The following is a 20172-nucleotide window of genomic DNA, read 5'->3' as shown; positions in this document are numbered from 1 at the left end:
CACCCAGAACATACTGTTATCTTTTTAGTTTTTATTTATTTGTGTAATTTTTATTTATCTAATTTTTTTTTTTTTTTTGCGACAGAGTCTTGCTCTGTTGCCCAGGCTGGAGTGCAGTGGCACGATCTTGGCTCACTGCAACCTCCGCCTCCCAGGTTCACGCCATTCTCCTGCCTCAGCCTCCCAAGTAGCTGGGACCACAGACACCCGCCACCACGCCCGGCTCATTTTTTGTGTTTTTTTAGTAGAGATGGGGTTTCACCGTGTTAGCCAGGATGGTCTCGACCTCCTGACCTCATGATCCGCCTGCCTCGGCCTCCCAAAGTGCTGGGATTACAGGTGTGAGCCACCGCGCCCGGCCTTTTTTTTTTTTTTTTTTTTTTTTTGACAGAGTCTCGCTCTGTCACCCAGGCTGGAGTGCAGTGGCGCAACCTCGGCTCGCTGCAACCTCCGCTTCCCGGGTTCAAGTGATTCTCCTGCCTCAGCCTCCTAAGTAGCTGGGATTACAGGCACCCACCACCACACTTGGGTAATTTTTGTATTTGGGTAATTTTGGCGAGACGGGGTTTCGCCATGTTGGCCAGGCTGGTCTCGAACTCCTGACCTCAGGTGATCTGCCCGCCTCGGCCTCCCAGAGTGCTGGGATTACAGGCGTGAGCCACCATGCCGGGTCTGTTACTTTTTAAAAACAGGCATTTCATCTTCCAAGATTTCTGTTGTAGGTAGGATCTTTTCTTCAGCAGATTTTCTGACCTGCGGTTGCAGAATGAAATTTGGGGATCTCTCTGTCCCTCTCTGCATGCATCCACCTGGTTCCCAGAGTCCCAGCTCCCTGCCGGCCTCACTGTCCCCTCTCTGTCCCTCTCACTCCGAGCATCCCAGCACCTCAATGTCCTCACTGTCTCTAAGTGGCATCTGCCTCGTGCCCCCTGGGCTGGTACCGCCCTTTCCCTCTCTGCCTCCCTGTGGGGTCCACAGCAGCGAACGGTGGGCTCTCCCCCTCATCCTGCCTTCCCAGCAGAGGCAGCTTGGGCTCAGGCTGGGTCAGGTTCTGTCTCCAAGGCCCTGGCTTCATGGATGAGGCAAGTGAGTAGGACTGAGGGTGAGGGGACCCATGACGGATGAGAGACGGTGCTGTGCTGGGGTTGTGGGCCACTGTGTTGACAGACAGAGCAAGGGGCCCCGTGCCAGATGCTGGACCTCCGGGACCCCCTTCACCTCACTCTGCAGACGCCGGCGGTCCTCTGCGGTGAGCCGAGGTGGAGGGCACATGCCGCCTGCCGGGCTTGGGGTCTTGTTGCCGCCTCCGTCCTTATCATGTCCCCCGCCCTGCTGCAGCTGAGCACAGGCAGATGTGGGTGGAATCCGAGACCAGAGATGGTTGGGCTGGAGGGGGTGGCCCCGTCTCAGCTGTCCCCGGAGGCCAGAACGCCACCAGGACACAGACTCACGGCAAAGGGACGGAGGCCCCAGTGTGTGGTGGGTGGGTGCGGCCTCTCAGGACATGCCTGTGGGAGGTGCCATGGGGTCTCTGAGGGGAGCTGAGGCCGTGGGCTGGCCCTTTCTGCTGTCCGTGGGCGGTCAGAGGGCTGACCCAGGCAGGGCGCTGCGCTGATAGCAGGTGCCCGGACCCGTGGGCATTCAGGTCACCACAGCGCGTGGGGTGTGGTCTGGGCGGCCGGGCTCTTCTACTCTCAGTGCCGCGGAGTCTGATGCTGCTGGCAGGTGTGGGACGGCCTTGGAGACGGGCCGTGAGCTTTGTGACCCAGGCCCCGAGAGGAGAGCCGGCTGTAGGGGAGACCCACTCGGGGGCTTGTGAAAACCGTGTCACAGACTTCCTGCCCTGAGGCCGGGTGTCCCCTGCCAGCATCCACTGCCCAGCATCCACTGCCTGGTGTCCCCTGCCCTGCCAGTATCCACTGCCCAACATCCACTGCTGGCATCCACTGCCCAGCATCCGCTGCCTGGTGTCCCTGCCCAGCGTCCGCTGCTGGGATCGGCCTCAGTTCCTGGGGCTTCTGTGCCCCCAACCCTGTGGATAAAAAGCCCCCTATGTTTCTTACCCCCTCTTTATGGTAGAGTGTCGAGAATAACAGAGCCTTCGGCGCCGTCCACTCCACAGCCCACAGTTTCCCAAGCGTGTCTGTGTCTCAAGGCGAAGGCAACCCCGTTAGCCGGGTGGCGTCCCTGTGTTCTGCCCATCCTGCGTCCCTGCAACCACCTGTCCTCCCGTCGGCTGGCGCGGGGGTGTCAGTTGGGGAACCGTCCTGGGGACAGATGGTGGAACCGTCCTGGCCGCCTCTGCCTGGACACCGTCAGGCCGACCCCACGTTTTGAGGAGGGTGGCTGAGGGGGAAGCCAGTGCAGGCACCGGGCACTGGTGCTGGGTAAGGACCATGATTCAGCCCCCCAGGGAGAAGTAGCCCAGCTCTTGGATGTGAATCCACATTCAGGGGACTGTGGGACTTTTATTCTTGAGCTTGAGTTTCTTTTAGGTGTCCTAATACACAGCTACCCCGCTCTGCCCCCACCCACACGGTTCCGAGGAGCGGGGTTCGGGGTCAGGGGTCAGCCTCCTGGCCAGGGCCATCTGTCTCAGCGTCCTAGACCTGCCTGTCTGCAGGCATTGGTGCGGCACTGATGAACTTGGCGAATTCAGTGAACTTGGGCCTGGATGTGGAGGTGGGGGCCGAGGCCACCCACGGAGCTGGGGCCGAGGCCACCCACGGAGCTCCGGCCGAACCTCCACGCTGGGGACCAAAGGCCCCAGAAGCTGCTGCAGGAGGAGGTGACCTCAGGGAGGGCTGGCCGGGGCTTCTGGGCCGGAGGGTGGGTCTGGGAGGTCCTTCGGTGTCAGCTCCAAGCCCCACCCGCCCTTCTCGGACCCCGTGCCCCTGCGTGGTCTCCCTGAGTTGGGGTGCATGGGGTGCTGTGTGCTGAGCGGGGTGTGTCCCCCAGGGCCCTCCCAGGCACCCTGTCCTCTCACTGCTGAGCCCTGGGGCTCACAGAGCTCGCTTGTCTTCTTCGTTCAGACAGAAGCCGCCCTGGACATCCTGTTTTTCTTCTTTTGTACGAACAGGAAGCCAGCAATTGTGTGAGATGAGTGTCAGCGTGGCCGTGTCCGAGCCCGGCACGGCAGAGACTTGTCCCGCCACGCCTGCCACGGGTCCCTCCAGCTCTGGTTGAGAGACTCAGGGCTCCCCGGGGCTCCCCAGTCACGTGGGCTGTGAGCACCATGTGTGCACGGCTGGCCCTGGAATGGCTGGGGTGGGCACCGTGGGGTGTCCATCGTGCACTGGCCATGGCTGGAAGGAGACCCAGGCAGTCACTGCCCTGGGGTTCAGCGTTGAGGCCACAGTGAAGCGACAGAGGCAGAAGGCAGGGGCCGGGGGCCAGGCAGGGAGTAAGGGCCGGGGGCCAGGCAGGGAGCAGGGGTGCTGAGGGGGCCAGCAGGGAGCAGGGGTGCTGAGGGGGCCAGCAGGGAGCAGGGGTGCTGAGGGGGCCAGCAGGGAGCAGGGGTGCTGAGGGGGCCAGCAGGGAGCAGGGGTGCTGAGGGGGCCAGCAGGAGCAGGGGTGCTGAGGGGCTTCCGGGCAGGCTGCTGGGTGCCCAAGAAGCAGCCTCGGGTCCAGGTCCCATGGAGGGTGGAGGCTGGGAGGATGTGGGGGACCCTGGCTTTGACTCTCCAGGCTGGGGGCCACGGTGGAGTCCACAGAGAAGTGGCCTGGCCCACCCCATATTTCTGTAGGATGCTAGGGCTGTGCCGTGCTGCGGGGGCTGGGTGTTGTCTGAGGGCACAGTGTCAAGGCAGGGAGTCCCCTGGGAAGCTGGAGTGGCCCAGGTCTGTGGGAGGTGGGAGGGGGCAGGCCCTGCCCACCTGGAGGCAGAACCAGCAGGACCTGAGCAGGGCGAAGACCAGCGACACTGACTGGGGAGTGGGAGGGCCGGCATCACCACCTGGAAAGGTGGATCTCGATTTGGTAAAACTTAGAAAGAATAATAAGGACACCCTGCTTATTGATGGATGGATTGATTGACAGGTTCTCACTCTGTCCCCCAGGCTGGAGGGCAGTGGCACAATCAGGGCTCACTACGGCCTCAACTTCCCAGGCTCCAGCCATGCTCCCACCCCAGCCTCCCAAGTGGCTGGGACCTCAGGCGCCACCATGCCCAGCTAATTTTATTTATTTATTTTGGTAGAGATGGGGTCTTGCTATCTTGCCCAGGCTGGTCTCAAACTCCAGGGCTCAAGTGACCCACCCACCTCAGCCTCCCAAAGTGCTGGGATTACAAGTGTGAGCCACCTTGCCCAGCTTCAGCCTGCTTTTAAAAATATGTGAAATATCCATTACACGAAATTTACCATTTTAACCACTTTCCTGTGTACACTCAGTGGCATTAAGTGCACTCACGTGGCTGCACAGCCACCACCACTGTCCACCTGCACAACTTTCTCATCTCACACATCTGAAACTCTGCTTTAAAAGAAAATCTGGGCTGGGCGCAGTGGCTCACGCCTGTCATCCCAGCACTTTGGAGGCTGAGGTGGACGGACCAATTGAGCTCAGGAGTTCAAGACCAGCCTAGCCAACATGGTGAAACCCCTCTCTACTAAAAAATACAAAAATTAGCCAGGCGTAGTGGTGAGCGCCTGTAATCTCAGCTACTCGGGAGGCTGAGGCACGAGAATCACTTGAACCTGAGAGGTGGAGGTTGCAGTGAGCCGAGATCGCAGCACTGCACTCCAGCCTGGGTGACAGTGAGACTCCGTCTCTAAATAAAATACTAAATTAAATAACAAAATAAAAGTCTGTTTTGTTTATTGTGAAGTGCAACCCACGTGTAGGAAGGAATGCAGAGCACACGATGCGGCTCGGCACGTGATCGGGAACACACCACAGCACGCTCTGCCCAGCCCCGCCTGGCCCCGCCCAGCTCCATTGCGAGCCCCGCCCGGCCCCGCCCAACTCCATTGCGAGCCCCGCCCGGCCCCATCGCCAGCCGTGCCCAGCATGCAGCACCCAGAACGCGGGGCCAGTCACACTGCCTGCCATGGCCACGTGGTGGGGTACATCCTCCTACCTGGGCATCATCCCGGGGCTGATCCATTTGCTCCATCCTCCTACAGTGGACATTTGAGTGTTCTCAGCCTCCGTGTGCGGCACACTGTGCGCGATGGTGGGACGGTTCTGAGTGCAGACAGGAACGCTGGCCCGCGCCACTCAGGCCCAGGTGGCTGCAGAGCCGCAGTGGTGGAGCCTGAGCGCCCCACGATGTTTTATGGTTTTGTTTTTTTTTTTTAGACGGAGTCTCGCTCTTTTGCCCAGGCTGGAGTGCAGTGGCACGATCTCGGCTCACTGCAACCTCTGCCTCCTGGGTTCATGCTGTTCTCCTGCCTCAGCCTCCTGAGTAGCTGGGACTACAGGTACCCGCCACCACACCCAGCTAGTTTTTGTATTTTTAGTAGAGATAGTGTCTCACCATGTTGGCCAAGCTGGTCTCGAACTCCTGACCTCAAATGATCCACCTGCCTCGGCCTCCCACAGTGCTGAGATGGCAGCCGGCCGGGTTTCGTTTTGCATAAGCTGCTTTTGTTACATTTCTCCCGGGGAATCTGACTTGCTGATGCTGTTGTGATTTTTGAAATGGCCATTTCTGTTTGTTGCTGATTTCTCATTTTGGCTTGTGCTGAGCATTGATGCCGAACCCATTGGTTAATTCTAACGGCGTAGTTTTGATCCTTTGTGGCTTTCTGCGTAATCAATCACATTGTTGGCGGGTCCTGACGTTTCTGTTTTTCCTTCCGCATTGGATGCCACCTGCGTGGGATGGCTCCAGGCCGGGCTGTGGTGTCCTCACGCACTGCCCTGAGCGCCACGCCTCACACTCGCCCATGGCTTTTACCCAGTTCAGGGCGCTCCCTGCCCGTCCCAGGCGAGTTATTTCTTAAATTGTGAGCTGAACTGAATTTTAGAACACTTGCTCTGTGTCTACCAAAAGGGCCGTGTGGTTCTCTCCTCCGTTCCGGTCCTGGGCTGAATCACACCCTTGGGCTCTCGTGTTAAGTCAGCCTGGCTCTCCGGGGTGACCCCCGTCACACACGCTCCTCTGGCGTGTGTGGCAGAATCCAGCTGCTGAGGTCTGATCTGATCTCATGTGAGTCCTCAGCCTCCCTCGCAGCAACACGGGGCCTTCCCTGTTCCCGTCCTGCCCTCTAGGGGGGCCCAGCAGCTTCCACAGCCCCCAGGTCCAGGGGAGTTCACTGCGGAATCCACCCAGGCTCCTGTCCTCAGGCCTCTCCTGTGGAGTCCCTGCTGGCACCCGCCCCTCCCTGGCCTCCGACCCTGACCCTACCATGTGACCAGGCCCGGGTGGGTCCCCACTCCCCTGCAACACCGGCTTCCAAGCCAAGCCATGCAGCCCCCAGGTTCTGTCTGGAAACCTCCCTCGGGTCTCGCTCTGGTGGCTCTGTCCGTGTGGGGCAGTGTCATTGGTTGGCACTTTTGCTGCAGAGCTTGCACAGTGAGGTGGGGGGCCTCCCAGGCGGGGCTGGAGGGAGGGGTGGCACGGGAAGGCCAGGGACCGAAACCTAAAGAGGGCAGGGGCTTGGGGTCCTCGTGGTGCCAGGACTGTGGTGCAGGGTTTGGGCAAGAAGATGCTGATGAGGTTGCCGAGGGTGCCAGGCAGAGCAGGTAGAGGCTCAGGCCCACGAGGGCTGCTCTGCGACGGGAGCTGAAAGACGAGGCTCCCAGGGCTGAGCGTGGCTGAAGTGCTGCCGGGCGGACTCAGCTGGATGGGCGGCCACGGGCCACAGGGAAGGGACAGGGGTGAGCCTGGGCCAGAGTGGATGCTGCCGCACCTGGCAGGTGTGTTGTGTGTGCGCCGGACAGAGCTGGGGAGGGTTCCCGGCCCCCCAGGTCCAGAGGAGCCCCGGGCATTGCGGGTCAGTGGGAGGGACTTCCCCACGGGCTGCGCCATAGCCCCTGCACCTGCCTCTCCCACGGCAGTTATCTTGTCTCCACAGGCCAGGACCCCCTCCTGCTCCTGCAGGCCCTGCAGACCCTGTGGTCCACGCGGGAGCGGCAGCAGGTGAGTGGATGTGGCAGCCACCGGGGGCCGCGTCACAGCCAGCAGAACTGCCTGTTGGGCAGAGACTGGCCTAACAGGAGGCCTCCCTGGTCAGGAAGCTGCACAGCCCCCCACGGCCAGAGGGTCCTGCGGCAGCGGCTGCCCCAGACAGCCTCCAGGGTGGCCTGTGTGGGGCACGGGGCGGTCTTCCTCAAGTCCCCAGGGTGGTAAAGGCACTGCCTGGCCCCAGCAGCCCCTCTGAGGTCACCTCTGGGAGGCGCAGGGGCCACTTCCCTGCAGGGACACAGCTGTCGCCAGCACTGCCAGGCCTGAGGCCCCGTCCTGCCACCGCCAGAGCACCCAGGCCCGGGTGGCCATTGGGGCAGGTGTCCAGGACAGGGAGGCCTTAGGAAGGGGTGGGACTTGAGCAGGGCAGGAGGCTGGGCGGGAGGGCTGGGGGAGAGGCTGCAGAGGGAGGGCCGGCCACCTGTGGGGCAGACGCGGATTCTGCCTCCTTAGTGGCAATGGCCTGTGCACGAGAGGCCGCCAAGTCCTGAGTGCCATGTCCGCTGGCCCGAGGTCACTCCTGCAGGCCCGGGGGATGCCATCCGACCCCAGCCCAACTCCTCTGAGTGCCACATCCACTGGCCTGAGGTCACCCCTGCAGGCCCAGGGGATGCCCTCCGACCCCAGCATTGGCGCTGCCTGCTCCTGGGTCTGCCTCTCTCCTGCACCCGCCTCTCCAGCTTTCGTTTGTCCATCAGCTCGGTGGCTTCGTGGGCCTCCAGCTTGTGAATCTCTGTCCTTGCTTTTGAGATTTCCCTCTGTCGTTCCGTTTCCAGGCTCTCTTGTCGGACCCTCGTCTGTGATGCTCAGTCTCCCTGGCTCTCTGGCACCTGCGTGTGTGGTGTGAGCCTCCCCGGTCCCGCCCTCCGCCCCCATGTGTCTGAGTTGCGGGGTTCCACTGCCCTTTCCTCCCTATGTCCTGACGTTTGTCCTGGCGTCTCCTTTGAGCAGCGCTTGTTTCTACACAGACAGGGCTGCGATCTGCTTCGGGCTCTGCTGACAGTCGTGAGGCCGTCACGCATTTCATCTTCATGGGGGGACTGTGTCTGTGCCCCCACTTCCTCCGCACGCCCTCACCTCCTCCCCGCGACCTCACCTCCTCCCCGCGACCTCACCTCCTCCCCGCGACCTCACCTCCTCCTTGTGCTCTCACCTCCTCGCGCCTCCGTCACATTCCCGGATTCCAGCAAGCTGGCGAATGCCACGTGCCCAGTGGTCCTGGGTGGGCCAGGAGCCTTGAAGATGGGGTCCTGGGTGCTGAGAAGAAGCCCAACCCTACAGCTGGCTGCACATGGAGGTCCTGGGGACCCCCATATGGTGGCACAGACACCGGGTGCCCCCAGAGGAGGGAGATGAATACCAGGATTTTGGAGAACTCCTTGGGGCAGTCTGCAATATAAAGAGGGCAACGGGACTGTTGGCGGTCTGGGAGCGCTTGGGTGTTCCTCTAAAGTGAGAGAGAAGCCAGCACACTGGGTGGGTGAGAGCAACCTGGAGACGGGCAGGAGGAGGAGGCAGGGCTGGAGCGGGGTGAGGGCCTGGAGTAGATGCAGTTCCAAAGTGGGGCTCCCCTGGTTCATTGGGCCCTTCCCAGCCCCACTGCCCAGCAGCCTGTGGTGGGGTGTTCCTGTCCTTTTTTTTTTTTTTTTTGAGATGGAGCCTTGCTCTGTCACCTGGACTGAAGTGCAGTGGTGCGATCTCGGCTCATTGCAAGCTCCGCCTCCCGGGTTCAAGGGATTCTCCTGCCTCAGCCTCCCGAGTAGCTGGGACTACAGGTGTGTGCCACCACGCCCGACTAATTTTTTTTTGTATTTTTAGTAGAGACGGAGTTTCACCATGTTAGCCAGGCTGTTCGCGAACTCCTGACCTCAGGTGATCCGCCCGCCTCGGCCTCCCAAAGTGCTGGGATTACAGGCGTGAGCCACCGCGCCCAGCCACTATCATTGCATGTCTAAAGAAATAAGTAAGAAGTAGGGAAAGAAGGAAAAAGAAGAGAGAGTAAAAATAAGTGAACCATCGTTTAGAAAAATGGGGGTAGTTGCTTACACATTCCCAAATCGATGTCCCGTTACTCCACATTCTCAGAGCTTTAATCAGCCTACTTGTGGTTGTCACTCATGGTGGCTTCCTTCCTTGTGTGTTTTCTGAGTTTTCATTGTGAGCTCATTTACTGGAACTTTTTCCCTCTGGTGACCTAGGGCCCACGCGGCCCAGCAAAGTGGTTAAAGAATGATGTTTTGTTTCTGCCAACTAACTACAGATAGAATTCACTGGAGCTAGAACTCTCTAGGGCTGGAACTCACTAGAGCTGGAACTCACTAGAGTTAGAACTCACTAGGGTTAGAACTCACTAGAGTTAGAACTCACTAGGGCTGGAACTCACTAGAGCTAGAACTCACTAGGGTTAGAACTCACTAGAGTTAGAACTCACTAGGGTTAGAACTCACTAGAGTTAGAACTCACTAGGGTTAGAACTCATTAGGGCTGGAACTCACTAGGGTTAGAACTCACTAGAGTTAGAACTCACTAGGGTTAGAACTCATTAGGGCTGGAACTCACTAGAGCTAGAACTCACTAGGGCTGGAACTCACTAGAGTTAGAACTCACGGCTGGACGCGGTGGCTCACGCTTGTAATCCCGGCACTTTGGGAGGCCGAGGTGGGCGGATCACGAGGTCAGGAGATCGAGACCACGGTGAAACCCTGTCTCTACTAAAAATACAAAAAATTAGCCAGGCGTGGTGGCGGGTGCCTGTAGTCCCAGCTACTCGGAGAGGCTGAGGCAGGAGAACGGCGTGAACCCGGGAGGCGGGGCTTGCAGTGAGCCGAGATTGCGCCACTGCACTCCAGCCTGGGTGACAGAGCGAGACCCCGTCTCAAAAAAAAAAAAAAAAAAAAACTCACTAGAGCTGGAACTCACTAGAGCTGGAACTCACTAGAGCTGGAACTCACTAGGGCTGGAACTCACTAGGGCTGGAACTCTCTAGAACTGGAACTCACTAGAGCTGGAACTCACTAGAGCTGGAACTCACTAGAACTGGAACTCACTAGAACTGGAACTCACTAGGGCTAGAACTCACTAGAGCTAGAACTCTCTAGAGCTGGAACTCACTAGAGCTGGAACTCACTAGAGCTGGAACTCACTAGAGCGGAACTCACTAGAGCCTAGGGAACTCACTAGAGCTGGAACTCTCTAGACTGGAACTATAGGGGAACTCACTAGAGCTGGAACTCACTAGAGCTGGAACTCACTGAGCTGGAACTCTCTAGAGCTAGAACTCACTAGAGCTGGAACTCCTAGAGCTGAACTCCTAGAGCTGGAACTCACTAGAGAACTGGAACTCACTAGAACTGGAACTCACTAGAGCTGGAACTCTCTAGAGCTAGAACTCACTAGGGCTGGAACTCACTAGGGCTGGAACTCACTAGAGCTGGAACTCACTAGAGCTGGAACTCACTAGAGCTAGAACTCTCTAGAGCTAGAACTCACTAGGGCTGGAACTCACTAGAGCTGGAATCACTAGAGCTGGAACTCACTAGAGCTAGAACTCTCTAGAGCTAGAACTCACTTAGGGCTGGAACTCACTAGAGCTGGAACTCACTAGAGCTGGAACTCACTAGAGCTGGAACTCACTAGAGTGGAACTCACTAGAACTGGAACTCTCTAGAGCTAGAACTCACTAGAACTGGAACTCACTAGACTGGAACTCACTAGAGCTGGAAACTCACTAGAGCTGGAACTCACTAGAGCTGGAACTCACTAGAGCTGGAACTCACTAGAACTGGAACTCTCTAGAGCTAGAACTCACTAGAACTGGAACTCACTAGAACTGGAACTCACTAGAGCTAGAACTCACTAGAGCTAGAACTCACTAGAACTGGAACTCACTAGAGCTGGAACTCACTAGAGCTGGAACTCACTAGAGCTGGAACTCACTAGAACTGGAACTCTCTAGAGCTAGAACTCACTAGAACTGGAACTCACTAGAACTGGAACTCACTAGAGCTAGAACTCACTAGAGCTAGAACTCACTAGGGCTGGAACTCACTAGAGCTGGAACTCACTAGAGCTAGAACTCACTAGGGCTGGAACTCACTAGAGCTGGAACTCACTAGAGCTAGAACTCTAACTCACTAGAACTGGAACTCACTAGGGCTAGAACTCACTAGAGCTAGAACTCTCTAGAGCTGGAACTCACTAGAGCTGGAACTCACTAGAGCTAGAACTCACTAGAGCTGGAACTCACTAGAGCTGGAACTCACTAGAGCTAGAACTCACTAGAACTGGAACTCACTAGAGCTGGAACTCTCTAAGCTGGAACTCACTAGGGCTGGAACTCACTAGAGCTGGGAACTCACTAGAGCTGGAACTCTCTAGAGCTAGAACTCACTAGAGCTGGAACTCACTAGAGCTGGAACTCACTAGAGCTAGAACTCTCTAGAGCTAGAACTCACTAGAGCTGGAACTCACTAGAGCTAGAACTCACTAGAGCTGGAACTCACTAGAGAACTGGAACTCACTAGAACTGGAACTCACTAGAGCTGGAACTCTCTAGGGCTAGAACTCACTAGGGCTGGAACTCACTAGGGCTGGAACTCACTAGAGCTGGAACTCACTAGAGCTAGAACTCTCTAGAGCTAGAACTCACTAGGGCTGGAACTCACTAGAGCTGGAACTCACTAGAGCTGGAACTCACTAGAGCTGGAACTCTCTAGAGCTAGAACTCACTAGGGCTGAACTCACTAGAGCTGGAACTCACTAGAGCTGGAACTCACTAGAGCTGGAACTCACTAGAGCTGGAACTCACTAGAACTGGAACTCTCTAGAGCTAGAACTCACTAGAACTGGAACTCACTAGAACTGGAACTCACTAGAGCTAGAACTCACTAGAGCTAGAACTCACTAGAACTGGAACTCACTAGAACTGGAACTCTCTAGAGCTAGAACTCACTAGAACTGGAACTCACTAGAACTGGAACTCACTAGAGCTAGAACTCACTAGAGCTAGAACTCACTAGGGCTGGAACTCACTAGAGCTGGAACTCACTAGAGCTAGACTCACTAGGGCTGGAACTCACTAGAGCTGGAACTCACTAGAGCTAGAACTCTCTAGAGCTGGAACTCACTAGAGCTGGAACTCACTAGGGCTAGAACTCTCTAGAGCTGGAACTCACTAGAACTGGAACTCACTAGGGCTAGAACTCTCTAGAGCTAGTAGAACTGGAACTCACTAGAGCTGGAACTCACTAGAGCTGGAACTCACTAGAGCTGGAACTCTCTAGAGCTGGAACTCTCTAGAGCTGGAACTCACTAGAACTGGAACTCACTAGAGCTGGAACTCACTAGAGCTAGAACTCACTAGAGCTAGAACTCACTAGAGCTAGAACTCACTAGAGCTGGAACTCACTAGAGCTAGAACTCACTAGAGCTGGAACTCACTAGAGCTGGAACTCACTAGAGCTGGAACTCACTAGAGCTGGAACTCACTAGAGCTGGAACTCACTAGAACTGGAACTCACTAGAGCTGGAACTCACTAGAGCTGGAACTCACTAGAACTGGAACTCACTAGAGCTGGAACTCTCTAGAGCTGGAACTCTCTAGAGCTGGAACTCTCTAGAGCTGGAACTCACTAGAGCTGGAACTCACTAGAGCTGGAACTCTCTAGAGCTGGAACTCACTAGAACTGGAACTCACTAGAGCTGGAACTCACTAGAGCTGGAACTCACTAGAGCTGGAACTCACTAGAGCTGGAACTCACTAGGGCTGGAACTCACTAGGGCTGGAACTCACTAGAGCTGGAACTCACTAGAGCTGGAACTCACTAGAGCTGGAACTCTCTAGAGCTGGAACTCACTAGAGCTGGAACTCACTAGAGCTGGAACTCACTAGAGCTGGAACTCACTAGAGCTGGAACTCTCTAGAGCTGGAACTCACTAGAGCTGGAACTCACTAGAGCTGGAACTCACTAGAGCTGGAACTCACTAGAGCTGAACTCACTGGAGCTGGAACTCACTGGAGCTGGAACTCTCTAGAGCTGGAACTCTCTAGAGCTGGAACTCACTAGAGCTGGAACTCACTAGAGCTGGAACTCACTAGAGCTGGAACTCTCTAGAGCTGGAACTCACTAGGGCTGGAACTCTCTAGGGCTGGAACTCACTAGGGCTGGAACTCACTAGGGCTGGAACTCACTAGGGCTGGAACTCACTAGGGCTGGAACTCTCTAGGGCTGGAACTCTCTAGAGCTGGAACTCACTAGGGCTGGAACTCACTAGGGCTGGAACTCACTAGGGCTAGAACTCACTAGGGCTAGAACTCACTAGGGCTGGAACTCACTAGGGCTCGAACTAAGTTCCTGGAGCACCTTCAAGTTGCTTCAAGTTCCGGATGCATGAGACGCTCAGGCTTTGTTTAAGGGTGGATTTCCTTTTCTTCCCAGAGTCCAGAGGGACAGACAAGCTGCCTTTCACCCTGTCTGGCCGCTTTCCCCGAGGCGCATCCTTTGGAGGGTCTGGACTTTCCAGCCTTGCCTCCCGCGCCTTCGGTTTTCTCACCCTCCTGGACAGCGCTGAGGTCTCCTCACACACTCACCTGTGTGTGCTCCACGGCTGTTTCTGGGTGTTTGTGGGGAGAGCTGTCAGGTGCTAGGAGCCGGAGTGTGTCTTTTGTTTCGGTAAGCTTTCAAATTGTGAGCACAGTGCTTTCAAAGCCGCACGGCAGCCTCAGGATTTTGCTCCTGGAACCCCGCGGAGAGCACACCGTCCACATCGCAGGGACGAGAACAGCGCGGCCCACGCTCTCGGCTTGCTGCCTCCCTGGGCCTCTAGGGGTGCATCCTGTAGCTGGCGCCAGCAGCTGGGAACTCACTCTCTTTCCCACCTGCGTGGCCGTGGGCTTCAGGGTAGGGTGTCGGCTGCTGTGCCCTATCCCGAGCGCTGAGCTGTGAACCCGTCCACCCCTTTAGCTCTTAAGACTCCACTTGCGGGATGACCTGCAAGCAGTCCTTATGGCTTGAAGCAAATAGCGGTCGACTCGCTTGCAGGCATCCACAGAGGACGGCGCCGCCGAGGCTGCTGCGCAGCAGCAAGGGCCAACTTGCTTTAGAATCTTCCGGAAGCCAGAGACCAAAAGAGACACTTTGCTTCTCTTCGTCCACCTCTTATCCGTTTCCCAAATCTCCTGCGGGTCAGGGATAGAGAAGTACATAAAACGCATTTTTCATTTGGGTTTTGGTTCTTGCCTTTCAGTTTCTTTTGCCTGCTGAGGGCAGGCCAGGCCCGTGTCCCACGAGTGCCACAGGTGAAGTGACCTGTGAACCTGTGGCTCGGGCTGCGGTTAACCGGCCCTCTGTCTGCCTGGAGAACAGGCCCTCTGTCTTTATGGGATAATTAGTGCAGACAATGACCACCGCCCCAGGGCCTGGGGTGCGGTTAGACCAGAACGGCAGCATGAAAAGTCACGGAGGCGCGGATGGATGGCGGCTGAAAGGCCACAGTTACCTTCTGAATGGATTAAATTTTAAAACCTCTCTGCAGTGGGGAGGCCTTGCCAGGGGGCTTTGAGTGGCAAGACAAAGTGACAGTGTGGTTTTGTGTCTCCACAGCTCCGGGAGGAAGCCTGGCGGGGGTTTGCTGCCCTGGACGACCCTCTGGCCGGGCTTCTGGACATGCTGGAGAGCTGCCGGGGCCGTCGGGGAGAGGGCCCCTCCCTGGAGGCCTGGATCTCGCACCAGCTGCAGTGCTGGCTACAGGCACAGCCACGCCCGAGCCCGGCCCAGGTGAGCCCATGGGCTCTGTGACAGTCACCCCTCTTCCTGCCCCCGCCCCTCAGCATAGTGGACCTGGCATCCACCTGCCCAGGCCTCTGCAGCCCGCTGAGCAAGCCAGGGAAGGGCAGGGGATGCTGGGGGCTGTGGCCAAGACCCAGCCCGTGGCTTCACCTCAGCCCCCTGACAGCCACGTGCTGAGACCGGCCTCGCCCCTCCCGTGCCCCAGGCCTGCAGGCCACCCAATGCCCACACATGGCCACAGTGGCAGACGCTGCTTTCAAAGCCAGGCCTGCCCCAGTCGGCCTCATGGCCCAGCCACTGGGTGCTGCATCCAGTAAGTCTGGGTCCCTGCTCTTCCAGCACAGCCTGAGGCTGAAGCAGCTGCAGGCCCGAGCGGTCAGAGTCCTCACTGAGAGCTCCCCCAGCCTTGTGGCACCACTGGCCAGCATCTTCCAGCTGCAGGATGCAGACAGGAGCTGCCTGCTGGTGCACGTCCACCGCCTCCACCACGAGGGCAGGTTCAGAGAAGTGAGTGGCCCACGTGGCCGGCCCATGGGGAAACGGCTTCTCGGGCAGTGGGGCAAGGACGTGCCTGGCTCAGGGACGCCTCTGTGGGGGGCTGTTTGGGGCTTCTGGTCTACATGGAGGTATCAAGGACCCGGCCGTGGGCAGCCATCAGCTGTGCGTGGGTGCCGGGTCCCAGGAGCCCTCAGGCTGCCTGAGCCAACAGAGATGTCAGGGCACAGCCTGGTCCCAGGCCTGGGTCTCCCCCTGCAGACCCTATGTCTCCCAGCACCCACTGGGCCCTCACACTCACAGGGTCCTCGGTGGGCCTGGGCCTCAGCTTTGGTCCAGCCACACCCCACCATGCCTGTTAGCCTCCGTGCCTCCAGAACCTTCGCAGAATCACCCGGTAGGCTGCCCTTTGTGGGTGAGTTTGCCTCCTGGGTACTGGGCGCTGACTGAGTCCCCAGCACGGCAGTGAGCGCCCTGGAAGGAAACGCTCCTGGGAGGGGCTGAGCAGAAGGGCTGTGAGAGCAGCTGGTGCCGGCCCCACCGCCCACAGCACCCCCAGAGTGGTGCCCACTCACAGAAGCCCAGAGTGGGCAGTGCCGGCACCTGGGACACAGGACGAGGTTCAGGGCCAGGGCACCAGTTACGCCTCAGCACAGTCGCCCAGGTGCGAGACGCGTCCGGTTCAGTATCCAGCCCTTCACTGGCTGCTGGAGGGAGAGGTGGCTTCGGTCCCTTGCGGTCCGGGCCGGGTTTAAGCGGTGTCGCAGAAGTGTGGGGTTGGCAGCTAAAGGTGTCTGGATAAGAACTGGTGGAGCTTTTGGAATCGCAGTGGTTTGCTGAGTCTCCTTTGTGAACAAGGCTGACTTTTAAGCCCAGAAGGTTCCAAGAGGAAGACCAGGTCCCGGCATCACAGCCGCGTCGTCCTGAGCCTGGCCAAGCCGTGATGGGTTTGTGTGGAGCAGTAGGGAGCGTGGGGCCTGCAGTGGGCAGGGAGGTGGCCGTCTTGCATGGGGTGGCTCTGAGCTGTTCCTGCAGGTGCAGGGGGGCCCCCATGACTTCTCGGTGCCCTGAGAGTGCAGATCCCAGTGCAGATTCCAGGGTGCAGCACGAGGTGCAGCAAAGAAGCCCGGGGGTGTCCTGCCAGGGATTTCCTGCCTGGGGGTGCCCAGTCCCGGGGGTGCCTGGCCCTGGGGGTGCTCAGCTCAGGGTGCACTGATCATGTATGAGGAGGCCGGCACTCAGGGTCATTGGTCCACCCCCTGCCCCTCAGGGCCCCCTTACTTCAGGGCCGAGCGTGATGGGCACCACCCCCGCTGCCTGCCCACGTGGGACCCTGCTGCTGAGACGCCGTCCCGATGGCACCCTGGGTCCCTCTTCCTAGCAAGACCCCTCACCGTGAGGAGGTGCATTGGAAGCTGGGCGCAGGCATCGGGGGCTGCCCTGGCCAGGCCCTCACAGGAATGTGCCCTGTGTCGGCCGCGCGGGCCCCACCCCCGGCGCTGTCGCCTGCCATGCCCGGGGGCCGTCTCGCGGCGGGAGCATAGCGCTGAGAAGCCACGATGTGCGCGCACAGGACAATGCAGGATGGAGGGTCCCGCTCATGTGGCGCGAGGCGGAATGGCGGCCGTGCCTGCGGAGAGTGCAGGGAGGCAGAAGGCAGGCTAGGGTTTCGGGCCGTCTTCTGTTACAGAGCCTTTCAAAGACTGTCTGGGGCCGGCTGAATGCGCCTCCCTTGCGCTCCGAGGCAGGAATCCCCACACAAAGGGGGTCTTGTCCCGCACAGGCCCCTTCTGCGAAGAAAGCCATTGTCCCCGAGCGGGGCCGCCCGGCAGGCGATGCATGCTCCACTGCTCACCGCCGCGCCCGGCCGAAAGGGGCCGCATTCAGGCCTGTCCGCTCGGATTAGCTGGGACTCACGACTCAATGTGCTGCGATATTTCATGTCGAGGGCAGCGGCTGGCTCTGGGCGGGATGAATGCCTGCTTTTGTCCGCTGAGTTATTTTATTTACATTTTTTAAACAGCTTATCAAGGTAAAAAGATAGCTTTGCTTTAAAAAAAAAAAAAAAAGACCTCTTGGCTCCAGGCCCACGCAGAGGTGGGAGGCAGGGCTGTCGCTGGGGTCCTCGGCCTTCGAGCCTGGGCACCTGCCCAGCCTTCCTGCCCCTCAGAATGGGGGGCGCAGGGGAGCCGGGGAATGCCCTTCTTGATGGTCAACACCACAGCCCCTCCAGATTTTCTTTTTTTTTTTTTTTTTCCTGAAAGCAGCAGCTCCTGGGCCTGTCTTGAGGTTTCTGCAGCCTCACCCCGACCCGCCAGCTGGACAGCCTCTTCTCTGTCTCCCTGGTGGATGCCTCCCATCCTCCGGCAGCAGAGGTCAGGAAGGTCTGCCTGGTGCAGAGGGGCCCAGTTTGCCCCATCTGTCCTCATGGCCCAGCCCTGGGCTCGTTCCTCCCATGGGGTCCAGGACTCTTCACCTTCTGCTGTCTGCTCCCTGGGCCTGGCTCTGGGGCCAGGTGACCTTTTTGTGCCTGCTGAATTTCCCAAGTGGCCAGGCGTGGACAGTGGGCAGCTGTACACCGTCCTCTCAGGGAAGTTCAGACAGAAATGACCAGACGCTGATTCTAAGCCAGGCACCACCACAGTGAAAGGGCCCGCAGGGCCCCCAAAGCCTGAGACGGGTCAGGCCAGGGAGCTTCCCAGACGGGGTGGGTCTGCTACCAGTCACCCCCCAGCCCCCCACCCCTGTCACCAACGCGGCCCATGAGGAAGCCTGGGCTCAGCCCTTACCAGAGTGGAGCTGAGGGAGCTCCATCTTTGTCCTGTCCCTCAAGCTGCTAGGCCACAGAGCCCCACCGGGCTCCAGGTACAAAATGTGGACACAGACGCTGGGGGCCCCAGGACCCCTGCATGTCCAGAAGCCCACCTGGCCTCAAGAGGCCCCGGGTGCCCAGAAGCTCCTGTGGGCCTAGAAAGAAAGGTCCGGACACCCGTTAGCCCTGGGCTCTGAATGGCCGTGGAGAAGAGAAGGGCTGGGCTGGGCACCTTGAACCCCCTCTGACAGGGAGGCAGAAGCCTCCCACCTGGGGAGCACGGCCAGTACCCAGCCCCGCCCAGGCTCCTCCCCAAGCCTGAGGCTCCTTCTTGGGCTCAGAGGGGTTCCTGGTTGGATGGGGCCCGCCGAGGGCTGGGACTGGAGCCTGAAGTCTTTGTCCTGGGAGGGAGGCCGGGGCAGCAGCGGTGAGGGGAGGCCCTGGCCACCTGCCCCTTGCTGTGCCCCCAGCCTCCCTGGTCCCAGCGTCACCTGCTGAGGGCCTGGTCCCAAGGACGAGACGGGCGCAGCCCCATCCTCCACCCCCCTGCACCTGACAATGCCCACATGGGGCAGGAGGAGCAGAGGGAGGGCGGGTTGTGACCACCCTGTGGTTCTGAAAGCGGTGAGGTGTCCGGGCCTGCACTCCTGCCTTCCCGAGCTCTGGCAGCTTCTCAGGGGGTCCCTGATCCAGAAGGGGTCAGAGCCCTTGTGTGAAGCTGCGGGTGTCACTGCTGGTGGTCCCCATGTGGTGGCCCCTGCGCCCATGCTCACGGCCCTAAGCCCACCTCCCAGGCCCTGCGCCCCTCCCCATGTGGTGGCCTGGTGCCCCTCCCCGGCCCTGCGCCCCTTCCCACGGCCCTGAGTCCCCTCCCCTCGGCCCTGAGACCCCGCCCCGGGCCCCGCACTCCTCCCCACAGCCCTGAGGCCCCGCCCCGGTCCTGCGCCCCTCCCCACGACTCCGAGAGTCCCACGCCCCGGGCCCTGCGCCCCTCCCCCACGGCCCTGAGACCCCTTCCCCTGGCCCTGCGCCCCTCCGCACACGGCTCTGAGACACCCCCCCACCCCGTCCCGGGCCTGCACCCCTTCCCCTGGCCCTGCGCCCCTCCCCGCGGGCCTGAGACTCCCTTCCCGGGCCAGGCGCCCCTCCCCACAGCCTGAGACCCCTTCCCCTGGCCCTGCGCCCCTCCGCACACGGCTCTGAGACACCCCCCCACCCCGTCCCGGGCCCTGCACCCCTTCCCCTGGCCCTGCGCCCCTCCCCGCGGCCTGAGACTCCCTTCCCGGGCCAGGCGCCCCTCCCCACAGCCCTGAGGCCCCGCCCCGGCCTTTCGCCCCTCCCCACGGCCCTGAGACCCCCCGCCCCGGGCCCTGCGCCCCGCGGGCCTGGTGGAGGCCTAGCCTCTTGGACCCTGGCCAGACAGTGGAGGCGCCGGGTCAGCGCTGCGCAGGGAAAGGCCTCCGGCCCTGCGCCCCCACCCTGCGCACCGTGGCTGGAAGCCGGGCTCGAGGCTTTCCCAGGCCGCTATTTTGGTCCTTTCTCTGGGCTGCGCGGGGGCGGGCGCCGATGCTCCGCGGGCTGCTCTCGTGGGTCATTTTTGCTGGCTATGGGAGCGCGACTTATGGAAATTATTAATAGCAGCTCAGGCCCGTGGTACGTGCAGGCGGTCAGGGCCCGGCCATGCCCCAATCGCAGCCGTGTGGCCTTGGAGCGCCCGCGGGGTGCCCGTCTCCCGCCTCGTGGGAAGGGCTAGGACCCCCCAGGCCTCAGGGTGGGCTGAGGCTGGGGGTCCTCAGCCTTGGCCCGTCCACTGCAGGCACCATCGTGTTCTGGGCCCCGCAGATGGGTCATGTGGAAGGTCAAGGCTTTGCCCCTTGCCTTGACCCCACCTCCTAGCCTTCCTCTGGCTCATCAGCAATCCCCGAGCAAGGCCCTGGGACCCAGGC

General features: G+C 59.7%; 1 protein-coding gene across 1 annotated transcript in view; it reads left to right on the top strand.

Annotated features, from left to right (window-relative positions):
• Positions 1–15864, top strand: part of LOC115834257 — a 52105-nt gene extending 36241 nt beyond the window's left edge. Inside the window, exons 3-6 of the mRNA XM_030809003.1 lie at positions 7023–7087; positions 14734–14907; positions 15259–15545; positions 15792–15864. Of these exons, the coding sequence (XP_030664863.1) occupies positions 7023–7087; positions 14734–14907; positions 15259–15545; positions 15792–15864 (599 nt within the window). The remainder of the gene's footprint in view (positions 1–7022; positions 7088–14733; positions 14908–15258; positions 15546–15791) is intronic.
• Positions 15865–20172: the final 4308 nt, after the last annotated feature.

This window comes from Nomascus leucogenys, unplaced genomic scaffold (assembly GCF_006542625.1).
Source record: "Nomascus leucogenys isolate Asia unplaced genomic scaffold, Asia_NLE_v1 000933F_68608_qpd_obj, whole genome shotgun sequence".
In the NCBI taxonomy this organism is placed as follows: Eukaryota; Metazoa; Chordata; class Mammalia; order Primates; family Hylobatidae; genus Nomascus; species Nomascus leucogenys.
The sequence above is the reverse complement of the archived record's forward strand: the minus strand, read 5'-3'. Positions and strand labels throughout refer to the sequence as shown.